A 15,660-nucleotide genomic window follows, 5' to 3' on the forward strand; every position below is an offset into this window, starting at 1 on the left:
ATGGGACACACGCCCTCCCCGCAGTCCTCCCCATCAGGCTTAGCCCTCAACTCAGCCCTTCCGAGACGGAGGGATGTGCAGAGACAGAACGTGACATTTGGAGTGCACAAGACAGAAGCTGGATGAGAAGGGAGAGCAGGAAAAAGTGAAAAAGCAAAAAGGGGAGAAAAAGAATAGGAACAGAGCTGGGGCATTCCTAAATTCCTCTATCCACAAATGGCTGGCTCCAACCACAACATGCTGTAAGAACAAAGATCAGGAACTAGAACCCATCATGACACAGAGGGGTGCACTTGCCTTGCCAGGACGAGCCCGTTCACGATCACGTTTTTGAATGGCGGCCGTCCAAAGAGAGCTGTGGCCAGTACCAGCAGGGTGTAAAACCTGGAAAAAACCCCACAAAGAAATGGTTCAATAAAGAAGCGGAGTCCAAGCACAGGAAAGAAAACTGTGCTCATTCATTTGACTGAATTTCTATTTTAGGTGAGTTACACTTCTTGATGATCACTTAAAGCAATGGGTCTTAATCCCGGTGATACATTAGAATCATCTGGGGGGGGGGGCTGGAAAACTAGGCACGGGGCCCACTGCAGATCATACTAGAATTTCACACTAGAAAAAAATAAAGTGCGTTTTATTTAAAGCAAATAAAGCCCTGGAGTGCTGGGGACAGTGCTACCACCCTCCTCGAGGGGCTAGTCGGACAGCCACACGGCAGAGCAAGGCAGCGCTGGGTGGCCTCTCAGGACCTCCCAGAAACGCCAGGCTGAAAATCCAGAGGTGTGTGTTGCCTTTAGCACAAGGTCATGTGGGACGGTCTGATGACAAGAGGCACTCTCATTCAAAAGTCAAAAGGTAGACTACAGGTACACAGAAAACGTCCTCATTCTATCAGGTCTCATGTACGTTGTCTATTTGCTACCTAGCTTGTTCCCTAAAAGAACTCTATCACATCCCTGGAAGGTGTCCCCACAAGTGATGCACTTGTGTCATCTCAGAACTGATTCTGCACACCAAGAACATCACCAGACATGACTGGTAAAGATGGAGATCGGACCCCTTGCCTATTATGAATACCTGACAAAACACCCCTTCCTCTGAAGGCAGCTCAGGACCCTGGTTCTTATGAGAGGCAGCCCACGTCTGCCAGAGGGGATGGAGGCAGTGTGCACATGCGGACCCACATGAGGGCCTTTAAAAGCTGCCAGACACTGCAACTCCTCAGAGAAACAACTCACTGGGAAGCCATCTGGTCCCCGCTAGGAACAGGAATTTATGTGTGGTAGCTGTTTCTGTAAGTATATGGACTGGAAGCTGAAAACAGCACATTCCAGAATATTAAAGCTGGAATTCCTTCTACACTCCTGCAGAAACATTTCTAATGAATGTATAATTAGAACCAAGCTCATCCATGAAGGAAAGGTAACGCCTCTTTTTTTAATTAAGAGGATGAGGGTACTGCTTTAGACAAGGCATCAGATAAAACCAATGTCAAAATCCTTGCCGTCATGGTTTTTTTTTTTAATTTTAAATCTGGATGTTTTAGAATGTTAATTTATGAGGCTTGTCCTAACATCTGAGTACATTCTCAACCATCCCTCAAATCTGTAGAACCCAACACCATTATCTTGTATATAAATACTCATTCAACATTTGGGTAAATGATTTGAAGTTAACAAGCTAAGGACACACATGAATTGTTTTATATATCACTTAATTTTTCGCTATAACAAATCTCTGGATTCCAAAATGTCAAAGAAATCATTCAAACCCTAAAACTACAGCCCTAGTGTAGTGAGACATTCCTACTCAAAAGACACTTGTATGGTATGTTTAGCAGAGCCTGTCTTGTTTGACATACCCAGCTGATAAATGCTAGATGCTCAGTAAAATACCTGCTAAATCAAATCAAATCAAATCAATACAACACTTGAAAGAACAAGGAACATACCATCCTCGGGTCTGGTCAATGCCTTCAGCAATGAAGTCTGCAGGAAACGCATCCTCAAACTCCCTCTTGTTTTCAAATGGATAATGAATCTGAGCATAGGGCATGCTGCCACTCTCGAACCAACAGTCAAACACTTCAGAGATGCGACGCAGCAGTCCCTTCCCACAGCGTGAAGGAATGGTCAAATGGTCAATGCTGACAAACAGAGAAGTAGCCGTTTCTATCAATTTTAAGCAAAACAGGACTTAAGAGTTTAACTGCGGTGAGGAAACACAAGGCCCTCACAGCTCTTTCACATGCACCTGCAGGCAGAAACACTGGCAGCGGCACAGGCTTTCAGAGAGCACTGAGTGCTCAGTCTGGACAGCTGTAAGACCAAAGTCTCCTGACATCTAAGTCAAGGACAGAGGCCACCTTTCCTCAGCACGACACGAATCACCAGCGACAAAGTAACCCAGCAAACGGTGTTTGTTCTGCACGTAGCTCTGCGACCTGCTGCACAGAGCACGTCTTTACAGGCTAGGACCTGCCCTGACCCTCTTTCAGTGACAGACGTGAAGCGCGTCAAACATTCAGAAACTGACCTCTCTCTGTGGAGATCTGAGATCTTCACTCCTGACAGTTCTTCAAGCTCAGCCACTGACCCAATGCATACTACCTGTGAAAACAGAGTTCAAACGCAGGAGCCCCTCAGAGCCGAGATCACAGAGTTAATTCACATCACTTTCATGGTCAGTTTCAGACACCTCTGAACTTCAGGGCAGTTTTCATCCACATCTCACCCTCACGGGAGACCGCAGGTGGGCCGACTTCACTTCTTTGCTACTTGTTCCTGTATCAGAGGGATTCTCTACATGGAGAGAATTTCACAGCCAGCATCTCAGCAAGTATTTCCTGAGGATTTACCGTGCCCAAATCTCTGCCACAAATCACAAGCATGAGTGAAACACCTAGACTGCTACTCTAAGGCATCTCAGTGTCTTCCTGGCACTTGAATTTGGCTTTCATCTGAAATCTTCCCAAGTCAAAGCGAGAACTAATTTACCGTGCACGGACTGGACCAAAGAATCAGATCGCAAGCTATCAGGATTGTGCTCATGTAGGGAGACTGGAAGATGGGCCCAGCGGGGGCACTCAGAACAGGAGTCATCCGACAGGGGCTGCACCAGCAGGAGCTGCTGGGTTCACACCCTGAGGTCATCCGCTACCTAATGAACACCCATAGCCTCTTTCTCTGCCCTCCCTGCTCAGTCCTGAAAAGCCCTCTGATTCAGCTACTTCACTGTTGCCTCTCAGGTGCCCACTGGAGACTTATGGAGGTACCGGGGCTGCTGTTGCTCATGACTTCTAAAGCACTCAGCATTGAACAGAAGGGAATACATCTATATAACCAGGTATGATTAATACACAGACCCACACGCACAAATGTTTGATTTTATAGATTAAAAGTCTGCAATGCTCTGATAATTTTTTAAGTCATCATTGTTCATCACTATGAGGGCGGTTTAACATGCAGTGACTTAGTGCAGGGTGTGGAGTCCCTGTTCTGCTCATCAGTAACCCACAGAGAGCAAAAGGGGATCTGAGCAACACAAGATAGACAACATGAGGACTTCCCTGAGAAAAGTACAAATTGCACCCTTCACTTGTACACAGAGGGAAATGCAAAACCGTATTTAATTGAAGTAAAAGTAAAGTAAAAATAAAGTAAAACCTTAAAAACATATTCTTATTTATGTCGTGATTCTAGGAAGGAATAAAGAAGGAAAAAAACAGATGAAATAAGAAAGAGGTAAAGGAAAAAAAAAAAAAAAAGAAACCAGTCTTTTACCCCATATTGAGAAGCGTGAACAAAGAGCTTCAGCAAAAATCAACACCAGGAAACACTGGCCGGCCTCACCTCCTCGAAGTCATCACTGACCCACAGTGGGATCGGGGTGCCCCAGTATCTGTTTCTGGAAATTGCCCAGTCACGTGCATCTTTCAGCCAATTTCCAAATCGCTTTTCTCGAACAAACTCTGGGACCCTACAATAAACAGATCGGATGACCCATCACATAAGAACGTTAGTAAGCAAGCTGGCAAATTAGATCTGTGTAAGCCTTTGTACAATGCTTTGTGGACCTAACGCTCTGGAAACGCTCACTCCTGGGAGAATGTCTTCTGCACAGACAGCACCAGAAGATCCATATGGCTGTTTCTGCTGTGAATTCGGCCTGGGGAAGATGTTCTGGAACAGGAAACTCCACGGCACATACACTTCCCTATTCTGCACTCCAACTGGAAGACTGCTGTCGTCCTCTAACCAATCACCATGGTGACAGCTAGCCTAATCCTACTCGGATCTAGTCCTCAGGCCACCCACACAACAGCACTTTTACTGAAACTCATTAGCATGGGCTCTTAATCACCTACAAAGTAAGAGTCCCAACAAGCAGGGCTATTTGTAGCTGGTGGGTAGCTCCCTCTCCAGGCTCACCTGCAGCCCCCCTGCCATTGCACTTTTGGCTTAGCAATGAGGCAAGTTCCTTAGAAAGCAGCTTTGCACCTCAGTGCCTTTGCACGTGCCATCCCTCCACCGTGGTAACCTTCACCCCATCTCCTTCTTTCCCTCAGCCACCCCCGCCCCCCGCCCAAGCCAAGGCTCCTACTGCCTCCGACTGGTAAATGGCTCCTTATCCTTTAAGGTTCAACTCTGTAAGAAACTTCCTCAAGCTCAAGACTGAGTTAGGGCACTCCTAGGCTCCCAAACATCCTGTCCTCTCAGGCACCTCAGTTACCAACCTGGATCACTTTCCGTACTCAACACTTCACACATTAGGGAAACTAAAGAGCTTCTTGGGTATAAAAATGGAAAAACTGCTCTGCTTTTTCTTGAGAAGTCAGGATCATTTTGCTAAGAAATGAAGAAAGCTGTAATTTCCTTTTGCTGCCCTGAGATTCTCCCCATTCTTCCAAAATGAAATGCAGTTTTTTCAAACAAGTTGGGTTCTTGGGGTAAGTTAGAAATAGTAATTCTCTCAAAATTCTCAGTGAAAAACACTCTCCTGGGATACACAGGTCTGGTCTTACATCATTTTTGCATCTACAGGTTGAAGTATGATCTCCCCCTTATCTGTGGTTCACTTTACATGGTTTCAGTTATCCACAGTCAACTGTGGCCCAAAAATATTACAAGGACGATTCCAGGAATAAAAAGTCCCTAAGTTTTAAACTGCACGCTGGTCTGTGCAGCATGATGAAGTGCTGTGCCCTTGCACCCCGCCCCATCGGGACGTGAGTCATCCCTTTGTCTAGCGTATCCAGGGTGCATATGCCACCTACCCGTCTGTCACTTATAGGCATCTCCATTATCCTCTCAGCTGCTGATTATCTCCGTGCTTGTGTTCTAGTAATCCTTATTTTTACTTAACAACGGCCCCAAAGTACAAGAGCAGCAATGCTGGCAATTTGGATATTCTCTTACGGCGCCTAATTTATAAACTAAATTTTATCACAGGCATGTATGTATAGGAAAAACACAGTATATATGACACAGGGTTCAGTATTATCTGTGTTTCAGGCATACGGCATCCACTGGGGATCTTGGAACATATCCCTTGTGGAAAAAGGTGGGGTGGGGGGCTCCTGTCACACCTCTCTGCGAGTTAGATGTTAGCTGAGGAGCAAGGCTTCTGTCCCTGCAGTCCTCATCCGTGAAGCCACGGTGCACAAGACATCACAGACATATTTTAGGAATGTAAATAACAACTGTCAAAAGCAGTAGGTATATGTATGTGGAATCTAAAAAAATGAGACAAATGAACTCATTTAGAAAACAGCAACAGGCTCACAGACATAGAAGACAAACTTACGGCTACCAAGGAGGAACGGATGGGAGAAAGATAAGTTAGGAGTGTGGGATTAGCAGATACAAACTACTATGTATAAAACAGATAAACAATAGGGTCCTACGGTATAGCACAGGGAACTACAGTCAGTATTTTGTAATAAGCTGTAATGAAAAAGATTATGAAAAAGAACATATATATACATATATGACTGAATCACGATGCTGTACACCAGAAACTAACACTACATTGTAAATCAACTATACTTTAATTAAAAAAGTAGTAGTAAGTCTATACGGTTTTGGTGGGTATATCCAAAAGTAAATGACTATCCTGAAAATGACTATTTTTTCAAGGTAATGGACTCTTGAGAGTACAGCCAGATTTTTCTCCAAAATATTTCCATTCTTTAAATCAAATAAAAGGCAGTTTCTCATTTCCAACAGGTTTAAAAAAGAAAAATGTTCCCCTATACACCTTGTCATAAGAGGGATGCTATTTCTGTCATGTAATATTATTTAAATTATTTTGTGTTTCTGAATAAACAGAAAAAAATGTTAACAACTGTATTATTACAATATACAGTAAAAGATGGCTTTTAAAATTACTTAGTGGGGATACTCTGGTTTCTCTTCAGATCATACAAATCTTTTGCCTTTTAAAGTTACTTGGGGAAAGTGTAGACCAATACTAGCTACGTGACAAAGGACATTATAAAGACACACATCTTACTGCTCACCAGTAACACAGATCGTTGTTCCTCAGCAGCTGGTCCACCATGTGCTCCACTCGGATGAACCAGCTGGGCACTGCTTTGTAAATGAGGGGAGTGTCTGACCTGGAAGCCAAAATGCAGAACGTGGCTGGTCAGACTGAGGCAGGCAGGGGCCCAGGGTTAGCACTGACCCTTTGTTTCTAACCGACATCACCCCCACCTATTGTGCTTCCTGCTGACATTCAATTTTACTGCAAATACTAATACCTATGCGCTCAGAATTGGTCATCTCCCTCCGCGATACTAAGAACGTAAAGGCTAATAAGAGAACAAGATAAGAAAGAAAATACAGCTCTGCTTGTGACAGTTGTCTAAGAAATGATGTCAGCTTCAGCAAAGGGAACCCATGGGAACACAACATGATGCCCCTGCATATACCATTTTCATCCATATCTTCATAGTATCATGTTGTATTAAAACCTGCAACACATTATATTTCTCCCTAAATTCCATTAGAGAATTTTACAGATTCATCTCATCCAAGAGAAAGGTGGCCCCAACATAAAATATATTTGTATATGTCTTTATTTCTCACATAAAATCTGAGGAAAGAAATAACTATATATGAATCCTTAAAATTTTCCTTAAAACAAGAATAAAGTTTTCAAATACTGAAAGATACAGATGAGATGGGAACCACGAACTACAAACGGGATGGGCACACGTATCAAGTTCCCCACAAACCTGAAGCCACTGCCCTCACCTCCAGCAGAAAGGGTAGCTGTGGGTGAAAGTGCCGGCAACAAGGAGTCGGCCTTGCTCCTTCAGGGTCCGGATGATATTTTTGTCAGCATCCTATTAAAAAAATTAAAATCCAGCCATTAAAATAGTCTGTAATACTTCGTAACACAATATAATTAAGTATAGTATTAAGGGGGAGGGTGCAGCTTAGTGGTAGAGCGTATTATAAAAATACTAGGCCCACATTTTAGCCACTGTGTAACTTCAAATACTTTAAAAGTACATTGCATACCATTCAAGGCAGTGCAGTTTTCAATCAGCAACGATTACCCTAAGGTCACAAAGCTACTTTCTGAGTCATAAACCAGAGCCCACTTTTTTCTGATTCCTATCCTTGAAATTACAGGATGCTTCCTCTGAAGATACTAGACCCTTAGAAAGAATGTGGCTGCTAATAAGTCTGTCTTTTCTGATCTTACGTGCTGAAACAAAGCCAAACCAAATCAACTTCCCAAGGGAAAAAAAAAAATCCTAGATATGGAAACTATTTAACAAAAAACCGATGAATGAAAGAAGTATGATGAAACTGACACCTTTTGAAGCCACAGAGACACAGACCTTCACATATTGTCCTGCAAAATCCGTCACTTCCGCCGTGAAGCAGCCCGAAGCATCCACAGGGCAAATAGGGAGAGAGTCTTTCTGGATGATGTTGAAGTCCATGCAGACCCGATAGTCATCCTGGGGAAAACATCTAATTTGAATACTGACCACCTATTAGGTATATTAAGCAATTGCTCATCTTGTTGGCTACAGTGGCATGGTAGCTTCTCAGTCAGATGCATACAGAAGTCTTTGCAGATATAACATACGATATTGAGGATTTGCTGTAAGACCTTCCAGCCAAAACAGAAAAGGTGCTGGGGAAGGGGAGAGGGAGCAAGACAGATAAAACAGAGATTCCAAAATGTTCATAGTGAATGTAGCTTGATGATGCAAACATAAGGAAATTATTATATTTTCTTTATGTCTGTGTTATGTTTGAAGATTTCCATAATAAAATCCCTGCAAAGGTTAAGTATGAAAAAAAAAAAAAAAAGACCAGCGGAGGCAGACTAGCTTCATGGCCTCTCTCACTGACACAGTGATCAAGCCAAGAGGAATCTGTCTGTCCCCACTGGGTGCTACACTGGTGTGAATGCACTATTACAGCATCAGGCACTGAGCTAAGTGCTCTATATGGATGGTTCCATTTAATCCTTGCAAGTACTATCATCCATGTTACTGAGGAGGAAAAGGAAGTCCGGACAGGCTAAGTAACTTACCCAGGGACAGTCTGTTAGTGGCAGTGCTGTGACTTAAGGTGAGGTCTGGTTCTAAATACATGCCCTTAATCCCTATGCTCTTTCGTTTTATTCATATACAAGTGACAGAAAAAGGATTCTAGTTTTAGAAAAATTACTCTGGGCAAAATTTAAAATTAATGACACTGCATAGCTTTGAGGGAAGAGGTCAAATTCTCCCATCTGATCGTGCAGTACTTAATCAGGAACACAGCGGAGGTGACAGAAACTTCCTGCACTGTGACGGCTGCGGGGACTGTATGGCTGCATGCCTTGAGCCCTTGTCAAAACTCACAGAACTGCACATCATAAAGAGCAAAGTGCACTGCAAGTAAACTGTGAGTGAATGGACACATTTTAGAAAGATTAAATACCCAGCAACACCCAGGACTTAGCCCATCATTTTCAGAGATCAACTTGGTGAACAGGAATCACGGATACAAGTTTTATAAGCCATTTTTGGGGGCAGTGAGCCTGAAAAGAGGTTGACTCCACAGTCTGAACAAGAGCAAGCAATGTCTGCCTGCCTGTCTGTCCCTCTCTCAAATACACACACACACACACACGACTCAGTGGCCACTGACGTTAACTTCTCATAAACATACATGCATGATTTATACTACTCACAGCACCGAAGTACGGAGCTTGATGTACAACCCCAGTGCCTTCTTCCTCCTTCACATAGTTGTCAACCAGCACAGTAAAGGCACCGTTCTCTTTATACTGGAAAAGAAAGGTTATCCGGCTTCACAGATGAAACAAGACCACATCATCACATTAATTTGATAATGTTTTTGGTAAGAGCCTGAAAAAAAATGTTAACATCCAAAAATATTTTCAGAAATAGAAAAGGCAGAATAATTCAGACTGGGAAGAAACATGCTAATTCCATACATCTATCCCATGAATAATGGTCCAACATTTATAAATGAAATCTGTATTTGAAGACTTGCAGAGAAAAATTTCTAACTTTCTTAGCCACAAAACTGCTTTTTCATCCATTCTCCGATCTCACCCTGCCCCAGCATGCAGTTTATCATGAAAATGTCTCAGAAGACACGCTCCCTCAATGCTTCCCTTTCTGGTACAGTTTCAATCCCTGCATACGGTTTGCTGTGCCTTTTCCTTTCAGTCCAGCTCAGGTTATTTAAGTAATAAAGGCAAACTTTGAAAGAATCAGGTTGGGAGCCGATTTACAAGTTCCAGTTACAGGTATTCCATCCCCTGGAACACTGAGAGGAAAAGTTTCCAGTTTGATTTTCTTTGTAACAACAATAAAGTCAGGTTCATACATAGAAGACCACAGATTACTTTTTTCTACTTTCATTTCTTAATATTTCTTTTCACATACCCTTTGTTTCAGCCAAACTAACTTTGCTTTCTTACCTCCTTGCCTTTGTAAAAAGTACTTTCAGAAATGATTTTCAAAATTAACCCTATAATCCCGTGAAAAAAGGCACACGCAGTCCCATGTTTAAAAAGTATTTTGGTTGTATCTGAATTTCACAGGTGAAGAAACTCGAAACGAAGACAAAGGTTGGCCCAAATCACACAACTAGTAATGGTGAAGCCGGGACCTAAAAGGTCTTGTGGTTCCAAACACAATGTTATTTTCAGCTAGAGCACAGATCGCTAATCCTTCGGCATTCACTTAAAACTGAACTTGAAAAATACCCATGAATTTTTAACTGCTGCAACCCAAATCACCTGGAAATATTGTTAGTGGGGAATGACAGGTGCTAAAAGTTGTGTCTCCGATAGCTTAAACATGGAGAGAGAATATGTGTGTCCTCAGAATCAGATGTAGGAGCAGGGAATCCAAAGGTATCTATCTTACTGTTTCTAACTGTAGATAAAGAGACTCTGCACCCTATTCCTGTCTCTCAGAGTCCGGTTCCAGATTCTGCCCCTGCCGGGCTGAGCTGGGTCGGCATTCACACAGAGCTATGGCGCTGCTCTCCACACACCGCATCTCCTCTCGTAATTTCCATGTCATGCTTCCGAACACGTGTATTTTAGGTATACCTCAGATGATTTTTGTTCTAAGTCAATTTGTAGCATCTTTCTAAAACTCACCAGAGGTCCCAGAAGTTTCAGGAAGCTAACTGAATGGACAAGTGTTAGTCTTAAATAACTTAAATCGGTATGAAATGAGTGCATGTGCCAGAGAGACTTCCAATTTAACCCAAGGATTCCTTTCTGTTGTGTCCACGTGCATTTTCTGAGAGGGCTGAGCTCCATCAGGTTCTCAACAGGGTCTATAACTCAGAAAGGTCAAGATCTAGTCTAAGAGTTTTAAGACAAATAAAAACAAACACAATATAAAACAAAACATGTTAAGATACACAAGAGAAGAATGCAGTAATGATATTTTTCAGAGGGAGAAATCAAAGAACCATTTCGGAAAATGCTTTTTTTTTTCAGATGGCAACTGAGTTCAGCCTTGAAGAATATCAAGATGATATGACATTACAGAATGATAAAGTGTTTTTTCACTTTAAATAGGAGGAAAATTTAATAAAAACAAAAATAGGGAGGGAGAAGAAAGGGCCAATTTGACAGAAGCAAAGGGTATGTTTAAACGACTGCAGACTCACAGGGAGGGGCCGGACTAGGCAGAGCGCTCGGAAATCCATTAGGAGATAAGAAACACGGGAAAACACTCAGGTGCACAAAAACGAAGAGACAGAGGTGAGCAACACTGTGGACAGAGCCCAAACGGCAGGATCATCTGCATTAACCAAACTGTGTCTCTGCCCTGAACCAGACCAGAGTTGTAAACACGTATTTCACCTCGGGCTGTGACGTAAAGCTTTGTGGCTAATGCTATGTCTCACTGAGCACAATTTCTGTATAACGTGTAAACCAGGCAGGGCTGAGGGTGCTACTCATTATTCTACTCTAGGCCCCATAAATAAGGACCAGCAGGAAATTCCTGCTGACTGTTCTTTGTTGTGGTGGTTGGTGGTGGGGCTTACAACTACAGCTATGGATTCTCTGTTGTCAGAAAATGAAAAATCACATAAAACAGCCTTATGACTCTTACAAAAACTGCTGCTAAATGTTTGAGCTCTGTTGTAGTGTCTACATTTAAAGTACCCACCTTGTCAATTCCTTGAAATAAACTGTTTACTTTTACACACACAGTTTTATTCTGAGCACTATTCTAAATTTGTGAAAACAAACAAACAAAAACCCCGAAGACTTTCCTGGGTGATATGCAGACTATAAACAATACAAACATACGGATACAAATCTTACCAGTGTAAGTGATTCCTCATGTTACTTGAGAAAAGTATTCAAAATTCCGAAAGGATTTTAATTATTAAAACAAGAAGGTGATACAAATAGAATTAAATTTTTTTTTACTACTAAAACAGATTTTTGGATCCAGGCACACTCATACAAACAATGCAACAATAAGACAACATGAGTATCTCTCCAGCTATCAAATACACGGGTTGTGGAGAGCCCCTGACAGAGGTCTCTAAGCTCACCTTCACGAAGTAGTCAAACAGAGGCCTGTATTTCTTGCCTTTGAGATAGGCACCAGGAAATCTAGAAAAAAGGAGAAAGGCAAACTCACAATTAAATTAAAATCATCAAAGAAATGAGGTTGTAGCCACATTAAGTCACCACGTCCTTCTGGTTCACTTGCTCCTAAGTGTGACCTGAATGTACTTGGTTTTAGCACAAACCAAACTTGAGTGACATAGCCTTTGGGCAGTAAAGTATCTCACTTTTTAATGTTAAAGACACACACACATACAAATCAATGATTTGTACACTCACCTTTCAAGGATCTCATAGTCACTCTCTAATTTATAGAGGGCTGGTAATCTGGCTTCCATTAAAATGTGTAATTTTCCTCTGGCAACATCTATGAGAACAAGGGAAAAGTGGAATCAGCTCTCGCTTATTCTAAGGACACGCATCAGTATACTTTTCCCTCCTGCATCAGCTGCATGGACATGTGCTCAGCACGGACAGGGGAACGCTACAAAGAACGCTGGGGAACACTTGCTTTCCAAATACGAAACTGACAAAAACATCAAATGCTGTTAAAGTAGTTCATTCGTTGTTGTTAATTTTACCTCTATCCGTTTTATGTAAGTTAATCTTCGTTTTCTCCTACCAAAAGCATTGTATGTGAATATTTAAAAATTAATAACATTAGCAAACTAACAAGATCACAAAGTAAAAGTTCCCCATAATCTCATCCTCCCAACCCCAACGTTATTATTTCAGTGTGTATTCCTCCCAGAGTATTTTTATGTATATACTAACATATGCACTATATATAATGTGCAACTTAATAATTATGGGATATAACTCAATACAATTTTGCTATTTGTTTTCACATAATACACTGTGACTATCTTCCCATACATGAACACATGCAGATCTTTCTCATTCTTTTAAATAGCTCTATAGTACTCTGTTTTATGAAGGTACAAGTTGTTTTTAACGTATCAATTAATACTAGACATTAACACTGTCTTCAAGTTGCCACTACCATGAATTCTGGGATAATGAATATCCTTGTACAGATCTTTGTTATCCTTATTGGACATGTTTCTGGAGGACACTATTCTTAGAAAAGCTGAAACAAACGCATAAACATTTAAAATTTAATAGATACTGACAAATTGCCTTTAAAAATTTAGGCTAATTTAAACTTCCACCTGTAAAGTACGACATACCGAAGAATTTACCAGAGCTTATGACATACATTTACTGTAAGAAAAATGAGACTCTACGGATCACTGTGAAGGCCTTTGCAATTCACTGAAAAACTACCACAAATGCTGCTGCCACTCACCAGCTCTGGTCTCAAAGGAATGTCATTTTCTGAATAAAATACAGAACACACAGCCCACCAAGTACAAAAGTCACATGCAGGCAGAGAAATGACACGACTGATAGCCTTTAAGGCCGGCAGGCTCCCTTCAGAATGGCCACGACCCACAGGTGCACAGGGACCTTATACAGACAGAAATGCACTTGCCCAGAGAAGCAGCAGCAGACACCAGGGCCAGGCTCTGTGTGGACAACAGCTCTCTCCCAGCAGCATCATGAGAAACCCATTCTTAGTCCTAGCTACTTCGAAGGCACAGCTAAATAATAATAATAATAAATACCTGTTTACTGATCCCCAATCCTTTCCTGTTCCTTTCTCAATATTCTTCCCTTGACAGCACAAGCCATTGTGGATCAAGTCAACTATCTTGGAAAACACATTTTTTTTTGGTTATGAGTTTTCCTTCTTTCCCTGGCTTCTCCCTGCTCAGTCATAAACTACTGAAATCTAAAAGTACCAATTTTCTTTTTTCACATAGATTTCTAGGGAAAAGGCCTCACTGAGACCATGGTTAACTTGATATCAGGGAATATTTGAAAGGCGCAAAGTTCTCAAGCTCTGGCACCAAGTCTATGATACTGTGATTTATAATAAGAAATATATACTTGGTCTTTGTCCCTGTTCTGGCAGAACTCTTAAATCCCGTGAAACATCCTGAGGGATGAGTGGCATAAGTGTCTTTTGTTATGTTAATGAGGTGACGTTGGAACCCCCCTAGGTAACCTAAGGATGAGGAACCAATCACAGGGTTACAAAATTAGAACTTTCACACCCCACCTCCAGGCTCCCCTCCCCCACCCCTCTACCCTGAACCCCTGGGGGAAGAGAGAGGGGTTGGAAATTGAGCTCAATCAGCAATGGCCCACGACTTAATCAATGCACCTGTGTAATAAAGCCTCCATTAAAAACCGCAAAGGATGGGGTTCGGAGAGTTTCCAGGGCAGTGAACACATCCGCATGCCGTGAGCACAGCACACCCCAGTTCCACAGAGACAGAAGCTCCTGTGCTTGCGACCCTCCCAGATCTCACCCTATATATCTCTTTATCTGGCCCCTCATGCGTACCCTTTACAATATCCTTTTCTAATAAACAGATAATCTAATAACTACAACCCTACTCTGACTTCTGTGAGTTGCTCCTCAGACCCAAGGAAGTCATGGGTAGGTTAGAATCACAGGTGACAACTGGGACTTATAACTTGCATCTGAATTGGGGATGCAGTGGTGGGGGCTCTCTTGCAGGACTGACTGTGATATCTGACTCTATCTGCAGATACCTAGTGCCTGAACTGAGTTAAGTGCCTGGTAGTGTTGAGAAAACACACATTGGAGATTCCTAATAATGAGATGCCACCTCTTTGAATCTCAAGTTCTTCATCTGTAATAGGAGCATGACATGTAAAAGTGTATTATAATCTGAAAATTGTAAGAAATTTTTACTTTCTATATCTCAATACAATTTTAATTTTTGTGTTAATTTTTAATCAGAAATGGGAATAAAATAACCCTCTCAGAGGTAATTTTCCTGATTAAGTCTAATACATTTTTTAAAAAAAGTTCTACTTTCCCTCCAGAGAGAAATGTAAGCTTTCATTCTCTCCCAAAATAAGTGAAAACTGTCTTATCCATATCAATCATAAGTAACCAGGCTCACACTGACCTTTAATTTTTACATACTGCATATCTGGATTAACACACAGGGCAAGGTTACTAGGCAGAGTCCAGGGAGTTGTTGTCCACGCAACCAAGGACACGTTTTCATCTTCCTCCAAAGGGAAAGTTACAAATATTGAAGGATCTTGAACATCCTAAAATAAAACAAGATGAAAAAAATTTTTTTTAACAAAATTCATAACAATAGACATGGAAGAAAAAGGAACTGATCCTAAAGAATAAAATAAACAGATTTTCAGAATAAACTGAGCTTAAAAAAAATTGCTGTATTTATATAAAGAAAATACAAAGCAAGAAATTCCCAATACACTTTTAATATAAAGAAAGTGCTTTAATAATTACCTTAGTCACAAATAAAACATTTTAAGTGTATCCTGAGGGAAACATAATGGAGGTTTCACTATTACAATGATCTATTTTATAGTAAGTCCATAGTTAGGTCAATAAAGTAATTATTTTGGAAAATAGTTATTTTTTTATTCCAAAATTAAGTCAAAAGTAAAAGCAAAACCAAAAACAATCCTCACAATTGTTTACAACCAACA

General features: G+C 41.4%; 1 protein-coding gene across 1 annotated transcript in view; it reads right to left on the reverse strand.

Annotated features, from left to right (window-relative positions):
* IARS1 (isoleucyl-tRNA synthetase 1) overlaps positions 1–15,660 on the reverse strand; it is a 69,855-nt gene that overhangs the window by 37,749 nt on the left and 16,446 nt on the right. The window contains exons 7-17 of the mRNA XM_010974823.3: positions 15,102–15,249; positions 12,373–12,460; positions 12,078–12,138; positions 9,208–9,303; positions 7,856–7,978; positions 7,260–7,351; positions 6,521–6,619; positions 3,852–3,978; positions 2,536–2,609; positions 1,952–2,146; positions 298–384 (exon numbers count right to left, since the gene is read on the reverse strand). Coding sequence (XP_010973125.3) covers positions 298–384; positions 1,952–2,146; positions 2,536–2,609; positions 3,852–3,978; positions 6,521–6,619; positions 7,260–7,351; positions 7,856–7,978; positions 9,208–9,303; positions 12,078–12,138; positions 12,373–12,460; positions 15,102–15,249 — 1,190 coding nt within the window. The remainder of the gene's footprint in view (positions 1–297; positions 385–1,951; positions 2,147–2,535; positions 2,610–3,851; positions 3,979–6,520; positions 6,620–7,259; positions 7,352–7,855; positions 7,979–9,207; positions 9,304–12,077; positions 12,139–12,372; positions 12,461–15,101; positions 15,250–15,660) is intronic.

This window comes from Camelus dromedarius, chromosome 10 (genome assembly GCF_036321535.1).
Source record: "Camelus dromedarius isolate mCamDro1 chromosome 10, mCamDro1.pat, whole genome shotgun sequence".
NCBI classification, from domain to species: Eukaryota; Metazoa; Chordata; class Mammalia; order Artiodactyla; family Camelidae; genus Camelus; species Camelus dromedarius.